The 19394-nt window shown below is 36.7% G+C and overlaps 1 protein-coding gene and 1 long non-coding RNA gene across 2 annotated transcripts; both read right to left on the bottom strand.

Annotated features, from left to right (window-relative positions):
- Positions 1-2835: 2835 nt before the first annotated feature.
- Positions 2836-4261, bottom strand: LOC125589226. The gene is made up of 2 exons (XR_007325406.1): positions 3843-4261; positions 2836-3741 (listed from the first exon to the last, which is right to left on the bottom strand). It is a non-coding gene; the product is annotated as an uncharacterized LOC125589226 (long non-coding RNA).
- An 832-nt stretch (positions 4262-5093) lies between these two features.
- LOC106414067 lies at positions 5094-5681 on the bottom strand. Its single transcript, XM_013854780.3, has one exon. It carries the CDS (start codon positions 5566-5568, stop codon positions 5299-5301), a length of 270 nt encoding a protein of 89 aa, XP_013710234.1. The 5' UTR covers positions 5569-5681; the 3' UTR covers positions 5094-5298.
- Positions 5682-19394: the final 13713 nt, after the last annotated feature.

Here is a 19394-nt window from a genome sequence, read left to right as displayed (position 1 = left end):
AAAGCCAATATTAAAAATACAAAAATAGTGAGTACAATTTTCTTACAAAACCTAATCTGTTATTGGATAATATTTTTTATTTAGTCTTCAAATATAATAACATATAAACTATTCAGTCTTATTTTTATTTAAATATATTAATAGTTAGAACTATGATTTCATTTTTTAAAACAAATAGTCTACTATTACTGTGAATTATATATTCATTTTTGCATTATTTAAATTAGTAAATTTCAAATAAAATATGTAAAAAGAAATAAAACTACAAATACATTCAAAAATATAAAATAATCAATGTTTGGAGTATTAAATCTAACCACAATAATAAAAAAACTCCATTCTACTTACTGATGAAAATGATACTTTTATTTCCAAGCTCTGACCAGTTGTCGAACAACCTCAGTGATGTCGGGATCACCACACTTGAGCAGTAGAGGAGAGATGTCTACTAGAACCTGGATGTTGAGTAACTATTTGATTCAGAGCAAAGAAGAATAGATAATGTTTTTTTGGTTAGTACCGATGACCGGTAAGGATTTGACACTGGACACATTTTAGTTTCAATGGATTGGCGATAGTGGAGAGGGAACCTTAGTGTCAGTACATTACTTAGATGGAATTTGAGTTCGAGAGAAAAAAAGTTACTAAAGAGAATATCATGGAGCTAATATCTAGGGAGATAACTGACATACTAATAAGTTTGGGTGATCAATTCGTTTTTGTTAGGTTGATGGTAAGGTAGGAGAGTTTACTAGCATAAACCATGTGATGGAGAAAACATGAACTCTTACAGTGGACATGAAGAATCTGTTACAAGTTGGAGATTGCCACTAAAGCAACTCTAGACGGAGAGTTTCTAATTGCTTTTCCTTTATTTTTCTATGTGAAGTCGTAAGCAACTTCATACATAGAATTTCATATACAAGTTTAAAAATAATGTATATATTATTATTTACAAAGAACTTTATGACATATTCTAAAATTATTTCTATCTATATAATTTTATAATACTTTTATCCATTATTTTCTTATTTAGTTATTATAGTTTTAAAAGTTAATGTTTATTTTTTCCCACTAAATATAGATTTTTAAAATGATTTTAATTTATTTTTACTAACTAAATCAACAATCATGTTTAAAAACACATTTTATTGGATATTCAGACATCAGTTATCTGGATGGTCTCTAATTAAATCGGATTATAAAATTGTCAACCTAAACCTAAATGAACGAAGAAAATGACGAATATTTCAAAAAAAATATTAATACTATTTTAAACAAACAAAAAAAAATTCTTTTTTTGTCTTTTCTTTTTATTTCTTATTTTGCCATTCTTCCTTATTAATAAATTTATTAGTACAATTAATTACATAATATATATAAGCAAATATTGCCCAAAAATATCACATAAAAGAAACGAAGAAAAGTCAAAACGAAAACAACAACAATTGTTAATAATATCAATTACTAACATTATTCAAAACAACTATAATAACTTTAAGAGAGAATTCTTCTAAATAAAAATTTCATTCTCCACTATATTTTAAATCCTCACAAAAAATGATATAATGGTATTAGAAAACTCCACCTCACTCTGTTTTGATCGAATCTAATTGATTTATGTATTTTATAATGTTATAAAATTAAAACACTATAAAAGCTTATAATTTGGGATTAAAACAAAAACAATACTAAGAATTCGGTCATTTTTAGTTATATAATTGAAATTTTGTGTATACAACAAAAATCATACCTAGACCCAACTTAACATAAATATTATTTACACAAAATTAAATATTTTATAAAACTCGATCTATCAAATCTCGCGCGTAGCGCGGACCTCACTTATTCATTATATAATCAAAATCACACATTTTCTCCTATTCTCTCTTATCTCTTTCTATCCTTTTTCTACAAAACTAACTTTACTTTTTTTTTAGTTATATCACAAATAAACCCTTTAAGAAAAAGAGTGAATCGAATGAAAATCCTATAAGAACTTGTTAATTAGCAAACTACCCAAGGCAAAACTTATGTGGGCTTTAATGTGTCAGTAATAGAAGCAAAATGACAATAATATCCTTTTCGTACTTAACAAGCAATATTTATTTTTCTCCCCCAATTATGTGAAACATGATAAGTTACAGATATTAGACCTATCAAATTCTTTGGTATTCTGATACAAGCGGCTTCTAAATTACACGTCTCATACAATAAAATATGTATTGAGGAGAGAGACTGGAAGCTTAGGGGAACATCTGTCTATAAATTTAGTACGGCAAAATAAAAAGATTATAGATAAGTTCCATTCTGGATTACACTTCTGGGTATAGATAAGGGCCATTTCTGGTCCAAAGGCCATTCATGAGTTTAGTGACTTTCAATTAGATATTGGTGGGAATTACACAAGGCCGATTCAAAAAGCATTTTACTAAGTTGTAAATAATTTTGCCTAAAGGACATACCCAATTACTTGTTTAGAATTTTCCTCATGTGCCTTGTTTATTTAGTTGAGCAGAATTTGCCTCAAGGATATACAATTAAATTAGGTTTAGAAATAGTTTTATACGATTATTGAACTAAATTAGGTTTAAAAATAGTTGTAACCGTTTAAAATAATATTAAACAAGTAAGAATTATCTTGGCTGCAAAGATTCTTCAATTAAATTAGGTTTGGAGAGTAGCCGGTTTAAAATAATATTAAACAAGTAAAAATTATCTTAGCTGTGAAGATTCATTAATTTAACTAGATTTAGAAATAGTTGTAGCAGGTTAGAAATAAGATTAAACAAGTAAGGATTATCTTAGCTGTGGAGATTATTCAATGCACTTGAATTAATAAACAGCGATATTTCATAAACTTAAACAAGGTACAATATTACATAGTCGGAGTTCATTAATACATATCAAAAGCGAGAACCAGAAATATCCAAAGGGTGCTCAGGCAACATCACAAAATAACAGCACAATTAAGATAATAGAAAAGCCCAAGTAGCTAAGTTCAGAGGGCTCCAAGTCTCGTGTCGAGAGTGTCCGTCGATATAGAAAACAAAGAACAACTTAGTAATCAATGTTTAGATGCAGAGATTGGCGAGAAGAAAAACTACAAACCAATTGGCATTGCGGAGCACTAAAGCTGATGTTGGTTGGTTGACAAAGTCTGCAGGAGATGGTTTCTTATTATGATGTGTAGCCGTTAGATTTACTGTAATTGTAACAGAAAAATGATAATAATTAAGTTAGACAGCTAAACATATATCTGACCGGAATTTTTATAAAAGTAGCAGGGTAATCAGATAGCCTTACAATGCGTGTCCGGGTAAAATTCTTAGGTCTAGAATTTATTTGGCTGGACCTTGACAGGAATGAAAAAATTAGCAAACAATGTGGTAGAAGCAGAACAAACAAAAAATGACACAAACATCATTGGCGATCCAAACAAAACATAGTGTCTGCAATCTTTATGAATAAAAATCTAAGTACATTCGTAGCAATGTAGTGTGGAGTGCATTGTTGCTAATATTAGTACTTCAAAATCCAAATATAAATTTGGACAATTCTGAAAAAAAACGAGTATGTCTTACCATGTCTTCTCCACTTGTATTGTTGGTCCCGTCACCCTCATGGACTTCTTCAGCCTCACGATCGAGTATTCATACGTTGGAAAGTAAATGTGAAGACCTTCCGACAATTGCAGTCAACTCTCTGCTATCGAGAGATAGGTCACCAACATTTATAACACTGTATTTGTTACAGAGGAACGCTAATAAATAAACTGGATGGTCAAATATTTGAAAGCTCTGAATTTATATAAAAGTAGCAGGCTAAACGGTGAGACTTACAATGTCGATCCGAGTTTCTCTGAGAGTACACCAAATTTGACTAATCAATGTTTGGGATTCTGCGAGTAGCATTGACAAAGTCTTCCCAAGCACGAGTAAGGAATCATTTATCACAATGGTACTCTCGCACCAGCCCCCTTGGAACTACTTTTGGCCGCTTGCTTTTCCTATATGGGGGCACCAAAGCATCATTGTATGTGGCAGGAACTGGTGCGAGGAAGACCTTTTGTCCTCGTCCGTAGGTTCATCGCCAATATCCACATCAGGAAGAGATTTTTCAGTTAGTTGGGGATCTTCCTATGTAAGTCCAAGCAAAAATGTTGGCTTTGGAAAAGCAAGACCAGTAGTGGTATCCTTCGGAAAAGGAAAAAGGATCAACATAATAGTAAAAAAGATGCAGATATTTGAAATAAGCAACAACTATACTAACCAGATTGAAATTGGCATCGCGGTCTACAAGGTGAAGATGAGTTATTGACAACGACACGAGGAGATGGGGGCGTGCTGTAATTTCCAGCCGTCGTGTTACCATGGACCTTGACAACAATGCAACCTTCAATTGTCTGAATAACAGGAAACACCCAAACCAGCCAGAGAAGGAGGGTTCCTCTGCAATTTCTACGAGTTTACCAAATGGAAACTCCATTATGACTCTGACTTCATCTTCACCGGAGGCATTTAATATTTTGGTGATACATGATGGTTTGTGATAAGGGGTAACCCTAATGCTCAAAGGTTCTTCACCTACAACAAACATCCTAGAGGGAAAGGGAGGATGCAGAGGGGTAACACCACCGCTGGGATCCATAAAAAACTTGACGGGATCAGATGGATTGGAATGTATGGAGTAAGAATTTCACTCTGGTTACTATGAATGAAATGAGAAAATATTAAGAGAAAATAAAAATAATACTCCGATCGAAGCATTTTAGTTCAAGAGAAAATAAAAAATATAACTTGTCTGACATAAAGGAGTTTCGTGTAAACATGAGCTATAAGAAATAAAATCTAAAAATAAGATTCATACAAGTTTATGGAATTATAACATCGATCAATAGTAGGGGTATAACGGTCCAAAAAAAATTCACCAATATCAAAGAATACCCAAAATGTGTATTTGCCTAAATATCCAATAAAGCTAATGTAGAGAGTGCAAATACTCTAAGAAAAATCCCATTCCAAGAAGAGCATACAGTGAACTTCGATAGCAAAAACAATGGCAAGCTTGATTCGTCAAACAAATGAATACAGTAACATGAACATAAACTTTTATATTAATCTCTACATTCTGTACAATTTGAATCTGTCATTAATTGTATCCCGAAAGAATCCATCAAAAAACCCCAAGACTCATAGCGTCTATTTAAGGTTCTTAAGCTTTCGATTTCACCACATAGACACAACCTGTTGGACCCAATCGATGGCAAATATAATAAAAATCTTAGATCTGTCTTCATCAATTAGGACCCCAACAGCTCAAGTACATGATTGTCCTGAGAGACTCCTCAGCTTTCTTGGCCTTGTCACCATCTTTACCGGAAGCAACGACGGTGGTGGACGAAGAAGAGAACCTGTTCGCCTGAGTAGCGGATCTCACATTGTTTCGGATACGTTGATTCACCGATCGGATCATGTAATTCCACCTGCATAAACCTAATTGGTCTTTGGAGGCCTCCACAGCTCCGATAGTTGCTGCCACTAACCATGCTTTGCTCCTTGAACTCATCTTTTCTCTGTGTTTTTTTTTCTTAATCGCGGAAACTCTTACTTTTTTTTTGTTGTGTAAATAGATAATTGCTTTGTGAAAGTTGTCGATGAAAAAGATGAGATTTGATGAGTCCGTTTATATAAAGAATAGGATTAGTGCAAAACCAGACGCTATATTTCCCTGGTTTTCCCAAGTTTTGTCGTTTAAGTTCGATGAATTGATTAGTCGAATTACCATTGTGCCCAACTCAGAACAAGTCGGATGAGGGTCAATATTGTCTTTTAAGAGGTCTTGGATTACGGAAAGTGTGGCTTTGCGCACCTGGTTTTCCTGTACTTTAGTTGGCGCTCGTGCAAATATATTCCTTCGATTGATTATTTTCTTAAACTCAACTTCATACTTTTGCATTAACAAAGCTGTTTACTTTTGACCAAAAAAAAAAAAAAAACTGTTTACTCACTTTGTGTTTTTTCTTTTTAAATAAAAAGTTTCATTTATTAATTCTCCCATAGAGGACATCACACAGTTACGAGAGAAACGGAATTAAGCAAAATTGGTACAACCTAAGAATGGGTAGTTTTGATTCCTCAGCCACACTGCCAAGTTGCTGGGCACCGACTCCCGAGCTTCCGTCATCATCACAACCTCAGCCAGGTTAATCTAGGAGGGAGCATGATGCATAAGAACTTAACCAAATTGGTATAATCTCTTGTATATCAAAGTTCAAGTCACTTGAACACATGTCATTGTTTTACAATTTTTTTTTTTAAAAAAAAATTACACTGCATTCCTATATTTTCAACCAATTTTGTAAATTGCCAAAAAAATAATCTAGGACTTCTTAAAAGACAAAAAAATTACAATCGAAAGTAACAAATTTTTTAACTGCCAAAAAAGTAATCCAGGACCTCACATGCGTCCAGAATCAAGCCAGGGTAGATGCTACGTGTTGCACAGGGGAACAAGTTGCTTCTTCACTGGAAAATTTACAAAAGCCGGTGGCCGCATCCAAACTCTAAAGAACAAATCTGAAACTGATTCCATTTGCTTAAACGCCTCTGCCTCCAAAACTTCAACATTTACACCAGATGTGAATTCGCCAAGAAGCTTCAAACAATTGACCTCGGTCATTGTCGAAACACTTACAGAGAATATGCTTCAACTTTTCTTAAACTGGATCAACCGATGAAGACAAACATGCAAAACTTGATTCTTTGTCATATTGAAATATACTTCGGCCTATCACAATTTACAAGCAAAGATTGACTTCCTAAAAAGATAGAGATCAAGCATAACCGATAATAAGGTATAGGATCTCGGAAAAGCAATAGGGATATGTAGAGATGAAGAAAGAGAGTACCCTTGAGATATTGCTGATCAAACAAGATCGAACCTTTATTGATTCAATCCGAAACAAAGGAAAACATCATCGTTGTAACCAGCTCTCTTTATGGTTGAAACACACACCAAAAGACTCGCCATAGCGAAGAGCTAGATCTGCATTCGGAAAATCAAGATCGATCTATTGATCGAAAAAATTTTACAAACAGAAAAGGGTGGTAAGGAAATATGATATAGATAGAGGACCTCCTTGTAATTACTATATTCTACATTTACCCTGTACACATCTGTATAAATACTGTAATCATCTCTAATTAACGTATTCATTCAGTCATAATACTTTTATGGTATCAGAGCACGCTTTTATACCTAATCAAAGCCGCCATCTCTAATTTTTCAAAATTTTCTTTCTCTCTTCTTCATACTCATGGCGAGCAACAACTCATCGACTTCAACCCACGAGACCATTCTTGTCTCCAACACCACGAGCCTCCTCCATGTCAACATGATGAACGTAACGAAACTCGACTCCTTAAACTACCTCATGTGGAGCAGACAGGTTCATGCTAATTTACTTGACGGGTACAATCTGGCTGGACACCTTGATGGATCGACTGTAGTCCCATCCTCCATGATCAACACTGATGATGGATCTGTGCCCAACCCCTCCTATACGTTGTGGAAGCGTCAAGATCGTTTGATCTACAGCGCTTTGCTAGGAGCCATCACAACATCTTTGCAACCGCTTACGTCGACTGCGAACACTGCAGCTGAGATTTGGACAACGCTCAACATGACCTATGCCAAACTGAGCAGAGCCCATATCAACAACTCCGTCAACATCTCAAGAACTGGACAAAGGGTAACAAGTCCATCAATGTGTATTTTCATGGTCTTACTACTCGTTTCGATCAGCTAGCCTTACTTGGCAAGCCTTTGGATCAAGAGGATCAGATTGAACACATAGTTGAAGGTCTTCCAGAGGACTACAAGACCGTAGCTGATCAAATTGTAGGACGTGAAGCTCCACCTTCTCTTACAGAGATACATGAAAAACTACTCAATCATGAGGCAAAGCTTCAACTTATCTCACCGCTGGTCCCTCTGTTCCGGCCACAGCCAACTATAGTAATCACCGGGGCTCTTCCAACAATCACCATAACCGCCAGAACAACACCAGACGTGGAGGATCTGGACGTGGTTATCAAGGGAATCACCAAACATGGCAGCAGCAACAGTTTGTATCATCGCAACAATCAGGCGATGGACGAGGCAATCAAGGCCGCTGTCAAATATGTTCTGTCTATGGCCATAGTGCTAGACGCTGTCCTCAACTGCACGGCTACTCTAGACAACAAACACAAGGTGTGTCGTCTCAGCTGTGGTAACCTCATGCTCATGCTGCTCAAGCGACACTCTACAATGCGGCTCCTTGGCTCCTCGATAGTGGAGCCACGCATCATCTGACATCGGATTTGAGTAATCTTGCACTTCATCAACCCTATCATGGAGGAGAAGAAGTAGCAATTGCTGATTATACTGGTCTGCAGATCACACATACTGGTTCTGCTTCTATTCCTACACTCTCTAAGACTCTGCAACTCAAAGATATATTATGCGTCCCGACTGTCAACAAAAACCTGATTTCTGTTTATCGCCTATGCAATGCTAATCAAGTTTCTGTGGAATTCTTTCCGGTTTCTTTTCAAGTGAAGGATCTGAGCACGGGGGTCCGGTTGCTTCAAGGCAGAGCGAAGGGTGATCTGTACGAGTGGCCAATGTCCTTACCCAATCCATCAGTGTCCTATGCCTCATATCCAGACACAAAAACTACCCTCTCTCAATTGGCATCAAAGGCTTGGTCACCCTTCATCTTCTATTCTTCAAGCTGTTGTTTCCAAGTTTTTATTACCTTGTTCTAATAACTCTTTGAGCTCTTTTCCTTGCAATGATTGTCTTTTTAATAAAACACAAAAGCTTCCTTTTCATCAAAGTACCATTGTCTCCTCTCAACCACTTGAATATCTCTTTACAGATGTTTGACAATCTCCAATTCTCTCTACCCAAAACTATAAATATTATCTTGTGATTGTTGATCACTTTACACGTTATACGTGGATGTTCCCTCTCTCTGCCAAATCTCAAGTGAAACAAATCTTCATAGCTATTAAACCTCTTGTTGAGAATCGCTTTCAGACAAAAATTTGAACTCTCTTTTCAGATAATGGTGGGGAGTTTCTTGCTCTACGCCAATTCATGTCCTCTCATGGGATCTCTCACCTCACATCTCCTCTTCATAAACCCGAACATAACGGTTTTTCTGAAAGGAAACATCGACACATAGTTGAGACTGGGTTGTCGCTTCTTTCTTCAGCAAATATGCCTCTTTCTTACTGGCCATAACCCTTTGCCACTGCTGTCTTTCTTATTAACCGTATGTTAACTCCTGTCCTCTCCAATACCTCACCCTACCATAAGCTCTTCAAAACCCCACCAAACTACCACAAACTCAGAACCTTCGGATGCCTTTGTTTCCCAAAATACGCTCCTAATAAGGTCGAAAAGAGGTCTATTCCATGTCGCTTTGTTGGGTACTCTCTCACTCAAAGTGCCTATTAGTGCTTAGAACCTATCTCTGATCGTCTCTATACATCTCGTCATGTTCGATTTAATGAGAAAGACTATCCTTATAAAAGACTTAAGCAGTCTACTTCCAACTCCTCCCCGGAACCTTCCTCTTCACCTTCACCATATCTCCCCTATACTCTTATACCTGTTCCTACTCCACCGCTCGTACAGTCACCACCGCCTGCAATGAACGATCAGACCACTAGCTTGGAACCGACACCATCGCCGGTTACGGAAGCTCCGTCTGCTGCTACAGTGCCTCCAACTGAAACAAAGGTTTCTAGCTCTGCTTCTGGGTTTGCCTCTGGCTCTGTTACACCGGTGGTTGAGTCTTCTGTTCCGCAGGTTACATAACCATCACATGTTGCAGCAATAGCTCCGGCACAACAAATTCCACCCCAGCATTCGATGACAACAAGATCCAAAAATAATATCAGTAAACCTGTGACAAGGTACAATCTCGCAGCGAGCCTGCAAACTGATCCTCATTGGACACCATCTACTTATCAACAAGCGATGCAAGTTAAACATTGGCGAGACGCAATGAGCTCTGAATTCAACTCCACCAACAGCAATCATACGTGGGATCTTGTTGCTTGCTCAGAACGTATGAATGTGGTTGGCTGCCGCTGGGTCTTTACTATAAAATACAATCCAGATGGAAGCATAGACAAGTACAAAGCTCGTATTGTCGCGAAAGGGTTTCATCAGCAGGAAGGGATCGATTACACGGACACTTTTAGTCCTGTGATTAAATCAACTGCCATTCGGTTTGTTCTCGGTCTAGCAGTAAACAAAGACTGGCCAGTGAGGCAAATTGATGTTAACACTGCTTTTCTTCAAGGACACTTACAGGAAGAGGTTTTTATGTCGCAGCCACCAGGTTTTACAGATTCTGATCGTCCCTCTCATGTCTGTAAACTACGAAAAGCGATCTATGGCCTTAAACAGGCTCTCCAGGCTTGGTATTCTGAACTCAAATCATATCTCCTTTCAGCAGGCTTTAGCAACTCTCTCTCTGACACTTCGCTTTTCATCCTCAAAGCCGGACGTGACTTAGTCTACGTATTGGTGTATGTAGACGATATTTTGGTTACTGGCAGCAATAACATCCTGATACAGCGAGTCATTGATGCCTTGGCTAATCGTTTCTCCATCAAAGACATGGGTAATCTGAGTTATTTTCTTGGTATTGAAACGATACGAACTCCAGCAGAAATCCACTTGATGCAACGGAAGTATGTTACTGACCTTCTCGACAAAGCGACATGCTTCATTCAAAACCAGTGGCTACACCTCTTCCTACTTCACCGAAACTACTGCTCAACTCTGGAGAACCTCTTGGTGATCCACGTGAATATCGATGGCTCGTTGGAAGTCTTCAGTACTTAGCTCTCACTCGACCTGACATCTCTTATGCTGTTAACAGATTGTCTCAGTTCATGCATAAACCGACTTCAGAGCACTTGCAAGCAGTCAAAAAGGTTCTGCGATATCTCTCTGGAACCTTATCTCATGGTCTCTTCTTGCGTAAACAGCAGACCTCTTCGCTCCATGCATATTCAGATGCAGACTGGGCTGGGGATTCAGACGACTACGTCTCCACAAATGCCTACATCATCTATCTTGGTTCTCAACCGATATCATGGACTTCAAAGAAACAAAAAGGAGTGGCGCCCTCATCCACCGAAGCTGATTATCGCTCAGTAGCAAATACAGCTTCAGAACTGCGATGGATTTGTTCTTTGCTCACGGAGATGGGAGTCACGATTCCGACAATGCCGATCATATATTGTGATAACATTGGAGCCACTTACCTTTGTGCTAATCCGGTGTTTCACACAAGGATGAAACATATAGCCATTGACTATCATTTTGTCAGGGGCCAGATACAATCAGGAGCTCTTCGTGTCTCACATGTCTCGACGAAAGACCAGTTAGCAGATGGCCTGACCAAACCACTATTGAGAACAATGTTTCAAGCATCCAGGTCCAAGATTGGTGTTTCTCAAGTACCTCCATCTTGAGGGGGCGTGTTAAGGAAATATGATATAGATAGTGGACCTCCTTGTAATTATTATATTCTACATTTACCCTACTTGTACACATCTGTATAAATACTGTAATCATCTCTAATAAACGTATTCACTCAGTCATAATACTTTTAAAGGGAGCTCAATTTCTTTCCCTTTGAAAAATAGAAATCCGATAAGAGGGATGAAGTAACTGAAAGAAAATATCTCTCTCTAAAGTAGAGAGAGAAAGCTTGATTTATTTTGGCTTAACTTCGTAGCTTAAGACCCAGCGCAATTACTCGGTATAAATGTTATATATAAAAATAATTTTTATCTATTATTATTTATTTATATTCATTTATGTATTATATATATAATTAAATTAGATTAAACACATAAATCAAAACAATACATCTTGTTTATTTACGATACTTTTCTGATAAATAAATCAAAGCAATCATTATTTTTTATTTTATATGATATATTACTAAATTTCAGTGACATAGACATAGATATATAGTATATTTTAATATAAATATTTATTACTGAGAATTCACACTCATATGATAAACACAAAATTTCTAATGTACGATTTTCTGAATACAAATTTCAAAATTAAAATATTAAGGTTTCAATACTTTTTCAATACAAATTTAGAAATTATCATATTTAAGTATTTTTATATGTTATATAGTTTAATTTTAAACTATATTAATATATAATATGAATGTCTAGTAAATGAGACTTCATATTCATATGATTTATGATCATTTGTATCTTGTCATTACCAAAAACAAGTAAACCATTGATCACAAAAGTTTAGTGTGAGACATTTAACGTTTTTAGTAATTTATAGTCGTTTTAAAAATTCAAAATATAACATATAAAAAATTATTATTTTATTAAATTGTTAATATGGTTGCTTAATATATTTTAATAATATAAAATTAAACCAAAAAAGCTAAAATACAAAAATTATTATCAAATATTTATTATTTATAACTCTTAATTTTCATATATACGTTAATCATATTAGGCAATTCCGTAGCTTTTATTTAAGAAATATGTGAGAATATTATTTTGTACACTAATTATCAATTTAATAGTTAGTTTAATAAAAAGTATAATGTAAGTTAAGATGGACCAACCTATTTCTCTAAAAATTCTGAATTTCATTTTCATGGTGTGACACGTGGCTACAAAACAATGTTGTAATGTTTCTCAATTAATATATAAGAGATTTTTCACACTTTGTTTATCATCCTCAACTTAAGAACAAAACCAAATTGGCATAATAGAGTACAATTTAGGAGCATTATCCTCCTTTAAAATCTTACCTTGTGATCTTCACGACATTGAAAGCCTACCATGTTTTCTACAGAAGCTTCTGTCAAATATTGTGAGATCAGCTCTAACCCACTCCATTTGTTACACCAAACTCCATTTAGAATAATAATTGCTTCAATCCTATTTTGTTTTCTAATTTCTAGCAGAATAAAAGGTAGATTTACTCCATAAATAGAATAATTCATTTTATTTGTTTATTACTCTATTTTCATTTTAAAGTAGAGTAGGGTTGAAGTAAAATACAACTCTACTATAAAATTATTTTATTTTGGAAGAATTTTTTTATATATTAGAGATACTCTGAATATGTGCATGTAAGGTCGGCCAAAGTACAATATCAAATTTATCGATAATTATTTTTGGGAAAAAAAGGCATAATATAAATGGCAATCCATAGGTAGAACCAATAATATAGTAAATCACAATTGCTCAACATTAATAAACGTCAAACTACCATTGTAAAATGTCCTTTAAATGATGTAGAAATTACTTTATCAATTGGCTTAGCAAACAAGAGGACTAAAAACGTTAAGAGGTACATTTTGGGAAATTTTTCAGACATCTGTAAATCTTAAATCTTGATTTGGTGTAAATGTTCCAACTTTAATAAAACCTAGTGGTTGGCCCGAGATTCACGTAGAAAATTTGTATTTATGAAATATTTTATTTAACTTTTTTTTTATTTAAAAAAGTTGGATTTTTTTTTCACTAGAAGATATTTATATTAACAAAAGTAATATTACAACGCCGGCGGTTAAGAAAACCCCGGAAACAGAGCCGGCAGACTAAACAATAGTCTGCAGAGACAGATGCCCACACATGGGAAACAAGAGGAGAAATATAGACAACTGAAACGCTTAGAAACATACACAAACTAGAACAAATAATGATTGACCAAAAGAAACCCAAACGGTTAAGAACAGCTTGCATGTTGGTGATAACAGAGAGACTTTGCGAGAGAAGACGATGGAGCCAATCTCGGCGACAAACCATCGAAGAACCCGCCTATAGTGAATAGCGCAAACAAATAAAACCATAGCTCCAAAACCGGTGAGACAGAACTTCGAGTTCCTAAGCCTTTGACCGGTAGAGGCGACGTCGGAGAGGTAACGACTTGAACAGCCAAGTTGGAGCATAACGAATGATTAGATCTCGATCAGATCTGAGAGGTAATGACAAGGAGCGGTTCGAAAACGACCCTGGATTCAACCACACACGAAAAGTCGAGAAAGGCTGAAGATCAAACCAGAGACGAGGCAAAGAGATCTCAACACCAACATGCAAGATCAGACATCAAATTAGGGTTTTACAAAAACAGAACTCAATCATATCCGACTAGTTTATGCATGCACCGAGAAGCGATTAAAACACAGGAAGATCAAACCCCGCCTTCATCACTCAGGTATGACAGAACCCATATCCAGATCTAGAAATTCTCTCCGATGAGTGAAAGGGAAGACATGAGGAACAAACTACCCACAGAAACAAAAAAAAACAAAGGATTTAAACCCGACCCCGGCTCTATGGAAATAGCCGGAGTCGGAGGAGGAGAACTCAGATTTGAAAGATCTAGTAAGAAGGCAGAAGATTCTAGAGAGTTGATTTTGATCCAGGAAAAAGTTGGATTATATATTGTTTTATTGTTGTTAATTATTATTTTTCGGATGATATTGTTAACTAATTATGTGATCGTCTTTATTTGTTAAAAACATTATTTGATATTTTTATTATGTTATGTAGTAATACTGTAGTTATCAAGTCTCAAGAACACACAATATGAATCACAATAAGAAACTCTTCTTATTAATCTCTTTGAGGAAAATCACTCAAAACCTCACACTCATAAACTCCACTCTCATTATGCAAACTCTTGCATATGTTTATATAGACCCACACTTATCCTAATCGCATTAGGATTTACATTTTCATTAGATAACTCTAAATCTAACTAGGATTAGATATCTTGCCAATCAAGTTATTCTCAAGTTTATCTCCAACATTCTCCCCTTTAAACTTGAGCTTAACATGACTAACATCTTGAACTCCTATCAACTCTCTCATCTCCTTGTACTTGATCCTTCCAAGTGCTTTTGTCAAAATGTCAGCCTTTTGTTCATCCCCTGGTACATGCTGAACTTCAATCAAGTCATTTTCAACGCACTCTCCAACTGTCTCTTGCTTCTGAGAACACCATGTTATTGGACTGTCACCAAGATAGAATACATGCCCTGCTGTACTAAGCCTATCATCTTCATCTACAGCATGAGAACTATCACTGAAGCCTCTCAGGTCGCCTTCAGTTCCTTGATTGAACATGAATCCATAAGACGTGGATCCTTTCAGGTACCTTAGGATTTGTTTCAGCGCTGCTCCATGTGACTCCATAGGTTGCTGCATATATCTACTCAAAACACCAACAAAGTATGAAAGATCCGGTGTAGTATGAAGTAAATACCTGAGACATCCGATATTCCTTCTATACTCTTTCTCATATATGTTCTTCTCATTACTCGCCTTTGACAGACGCACACCTTGGTCCATTGGTATTTGTTCATCATTGCATTCATCCATCTTGGTTTCACTCAGAATCTTCTTCTCATACCTCTCTTGATTCAGAGTAATTCCTTGTTCATGTTGGCACACCTCAATCCCAAGATAATATGTTAACTTCCTTAAGTCACTCATCTCAAATTTGTTAGACATCCTTCTCTTAAACTCGGTTATCATGTCCATACTTTTCCCTGTGACCAAGAGATCGTCAACATACACAGCTACCAGAAGAAGTTGATCATTTTCTCTACTTCTATACAACGCATGCTCTTTAGAACACTTAACAAAACCTAGTTGTTCAAGGACTTTATTTAGTTTCTCATTCCATGTCTCCTTGGTGCTTGTTTTAAACCATATAATGCCTTGTTTAACTTGTACACCTTCTCTTCCTTTCCTTTGATCACATAGCCTTCTGGCTGAGAAACATAAACGACTTCCTTAAGATCACCATGAAGGAAAGCTGTTTTTGCATCCAAGTGATGTACTTCCCACCCGTTGGACGCTGCTAATGCCATGATGAAGCGGATGGTCTCAATGTGTGTAACTGGGGCAAATACTTCCTCATAATCGATCCCATGTCTCTGTATATATCCCTTTGCCACCAGTCTAGCTTTAAACTTGTTGATACTTCCATCAGAATTTTTTTTTATCTTAAACACCCACTTCAATCCTATTGCCTTAGCTCCAATGGGAAGATCTACAAGATCCCATGTCTTATTCTTCTCGATTGAAGTGATCTCATCATCACAAGCATCTCTCCAAACCTTTTATTCCTTTGCCTCACTGTAACTCCAAGGCTCATCGTTTAATAGCATCAACAATTCCTCACTATCGATCTCTGCCAATAGTATATAATCCTCTAGGTAGCTAGGCTTCTTGCTCTCTCGACTTGATCTTCTCAACACAACATCATCAACACGAGGCTCACTCCAAACTTCTGTAACGGCTTCTTCATTATCATCATCATTGTCTCCAATTTCAGCGACATCATCATCATCGTCGCTTATACCTCTGTTTCCAGAATCTCCAAAAGCAATCTTAAACTTACCCGGGTCACTACTAACTTCTTTCTCCACTAACTTCCAGTTCCAGCCTTGACTCTCGTCAAAAACAACGTCTCTGCTCACTACAATCTTTATTTTGTTGGATCATATAACCTGTACGCTTTTGAGCCTGGATCGGTTCCCAGATGGACTAGCTTCCGTGACCTGTCATCCATCTTCCTGAGGTGGCCGCTGTCGATCTTAGCATAACCCAAACAGACAAATACTTGTATGTGGTCCACGTTTGGCTTCTTCCCTTTAAACATTTGATAAGGAGTTTGAGACAAAACCCTTGTAGCAACACGATTTATGATGTATGTAGAGTGCCTCACAGCCTCTCCCCACAAGTAGTTTGGAATGCTCATGTGCTTTAGGATGCTTCTTGTCATTCCTAGTAGAGTTTTGTTTCTTCTTTCGACAACCCCGTTTTGTAGAGGAGAGTAAGGAGCGGTTAAGTGTCTAGCTATGCCATATGTCTCACAAAACGCTTGAAACTCATGTGAACAGAATTCACCACCACGGTCTGTTCTAAGTGTTTTGATCCTTGCTCCTGTTTCTTTCTCAACAATCTCTCTGAACTTCTTAAATTTATCAAAAGCTTCTTCCTTATCTTTGAGAAAAATCGACCACATATAACGAGAATGATCATCAATTAGCACAAATATGTACCTGTTACTTGAAGGCGTGGGGGGGGGGGGGTTTAATAGGTCCGCATAGATCCCCATGTATGAGCTCTAGTACATGACTTGCATGATATGAAGTTGCCTTTGGGAATGTGTTCCTTGCTTGCTTTCCAAGTAAGCATGAAGAACATGTTTCTCGGCCGACGTCTACGTTAGGTATTCCAGTAACAAGCTCCTTTTTCATCATAGACTTCATTGAATCTTTCCCAATGTGGCCCAACCTAGCGTGCCATCTATCACCTTCACTAAGTACCTGTGTTTGTAGACACTTTGGCTTGGCACCTTCCATGAGAACTTTGTAAAGTCTGTTCATTGACCTTTTCGCTTTGGTGATCAGTTTGCCATCCTTATCATGTAAAGTAAGGTAATCACCTCGCATCCTTATGTCACAGCCTGCCTCAGTAGCCTGACCAAGACTAATGATATTGCTTCTCAAGTCAGGTATATAGTACACATCGGCTAGAACCAGTTTCTCTCCATCTCCACTCACGAACAGAACCGAACCTTTCCCTTTGATATCGATGCGTGAATCATCACCAAAACAAACTTTTCATGTGATTGTCTCGTCAATGGTGCGAAAATAGCTTTGGTTCCCAGTCATATTGTTGCTTGCACCATTGTCCAATTACCAAGTATTCTATCCTGCCAAGTTTGTCTCAAAGTCTTGAAGGTTCATGTTCCTTTCGTTGAGAAATATCACTTCATGCATCATCAGATCTTCAGCTTCTTGTGTATCTGTATCCTTAGCTTCTTGTGTTTCCTGCAATTTCAATAGTCGATCGGGACAGTCCATGGCAAATTGACCATTCTTATCACACCTGAAGCAGGTGATCTTTGAGAGATCGTGATCATAGTTGTAGGTATAGCGCCCGCGACCTCTTCCTCTATTATAGAACAGTCCTCCTCTGCCTCGTCCTCTGTAGTTGTTGCTTTTACGATTGTTGTTGTATTGATTCTTGTGTTGAGACTCATTGCTTGCGTACATCAGCTCTGTTTTGTTGTCTTGTGTATCTTCTTCTTCTTCAGCTACACGTTCCTCAAAAGCTTTCAAGCGACCTACAATATCTTCAAACGTTGTAATCTTTAGGTCGAGTACTTGCTCCAAGGATGCCACGATGTGTATGTATTTCTTCCTAGGAAGACTCTTGACGAACTTCTTAACAAGTTTGGTTTCTTCAATATTTTCTCCTAACGCAGCTGATTTGGATGAGAGTTCTGCCAATCTTCCAACAAACTCATCAATTGTATCAGTTTCTTTCATTCTTAGCCGTTCAAACTCTGAACTTAGGGTTTGTAAGCGTGCCTCTTGAACCATATCTGCTCCCATGTGTCGTACTTTAATGGCCTCCCAGACTTTCTTCGCTGTATCTAGTTCTCCAACCTGTAGTATTAATGTTTCCGGTATTGATTGGAAAAGTAGCTCCAGAGCCATGTTGTTCTTCTTGACGTCGCCGGTCTCGGTTTCAACCACTTCCCAAACCTCATGTACCTTTAGCAAAACCTTGATCCTCATGGCCCAAACCGTATAGTTAATTGGTTTAACATCGGGCAATGTATTGAGGAAGATCCTTCTCTTGGTTTCGTATATGGTATGAGGTTTCCCATTGCTTTCGTTTGCTCCAGTTCGTGTCCGTAAGCTCTGATACCAAATGTAGTTATCAAGTCTCAAGAACACACAATATGAATCACAATAAGAAACTCTTCTTATTGATCTCTTTGAGGAAAATCACTCAAAACCTCAAACTCATAAACTCCACTCTCATTATGCAAACTCTTGCATATCTTTATATAGACCCACACTTATCCTAATCGCATTAGTATTTACATATTATTTAGATAACTCTGAATCTAACTAGGATTAGATATCTTGCCAATCAAGTTATTCTCAAGTTTATCTCCAACAAATAGGTGATATGCTAACATATTATGTGTTTGTTTTTTTAATAGTGTGTTGTTGTGGGTATAATAGTACTTATTAGTAATGGAGTGAGTTTGTAATGTAATGCATATTGAATTTCAATAATTTTACATTTAGACATTTGTTGATTCTAAGGCTAATAGTTTCAGAGTAAAAATTAATATTTTTTCCAATTATTTGAACATTACTTTTTAAAGATGTTTTGTACTCTCTCCCTATATTTTTACATTGAGCCGTCACCATCTATGCATTTCGTTTACCTTTCCGGTGTTCTGTGATTCTCACCATCACCGAAAAAGACTCACATATGTGCTCTTGT

Source organism: Brassica napus, chromosome C6 (assembly GCF_020379485.1).
Source record: "Brassica napus cultivar Da-Ae chromosome C6, Da-Ae, whole genome shotgun sequence".
Classification (NCBI taxonomy): Eukaryota; Viridiplantae; Streptophyta; class Magnoliopsida; order Brassicales; family Brassicaceae; genus Brassica; species Brassica napus.
This window is presented reverse-complemented; position numbering and strand designations above follow the sequence as displayed.

Coding starts and splice junctions, on each gene's coding strand:
- LOC106414067 (XM_013854780.3), bottom strand. CDS start 5,568: ATGAGTTCAAGGAGCAAAGCATGGTTAGTGGCAGCAACTATCGGAGCT.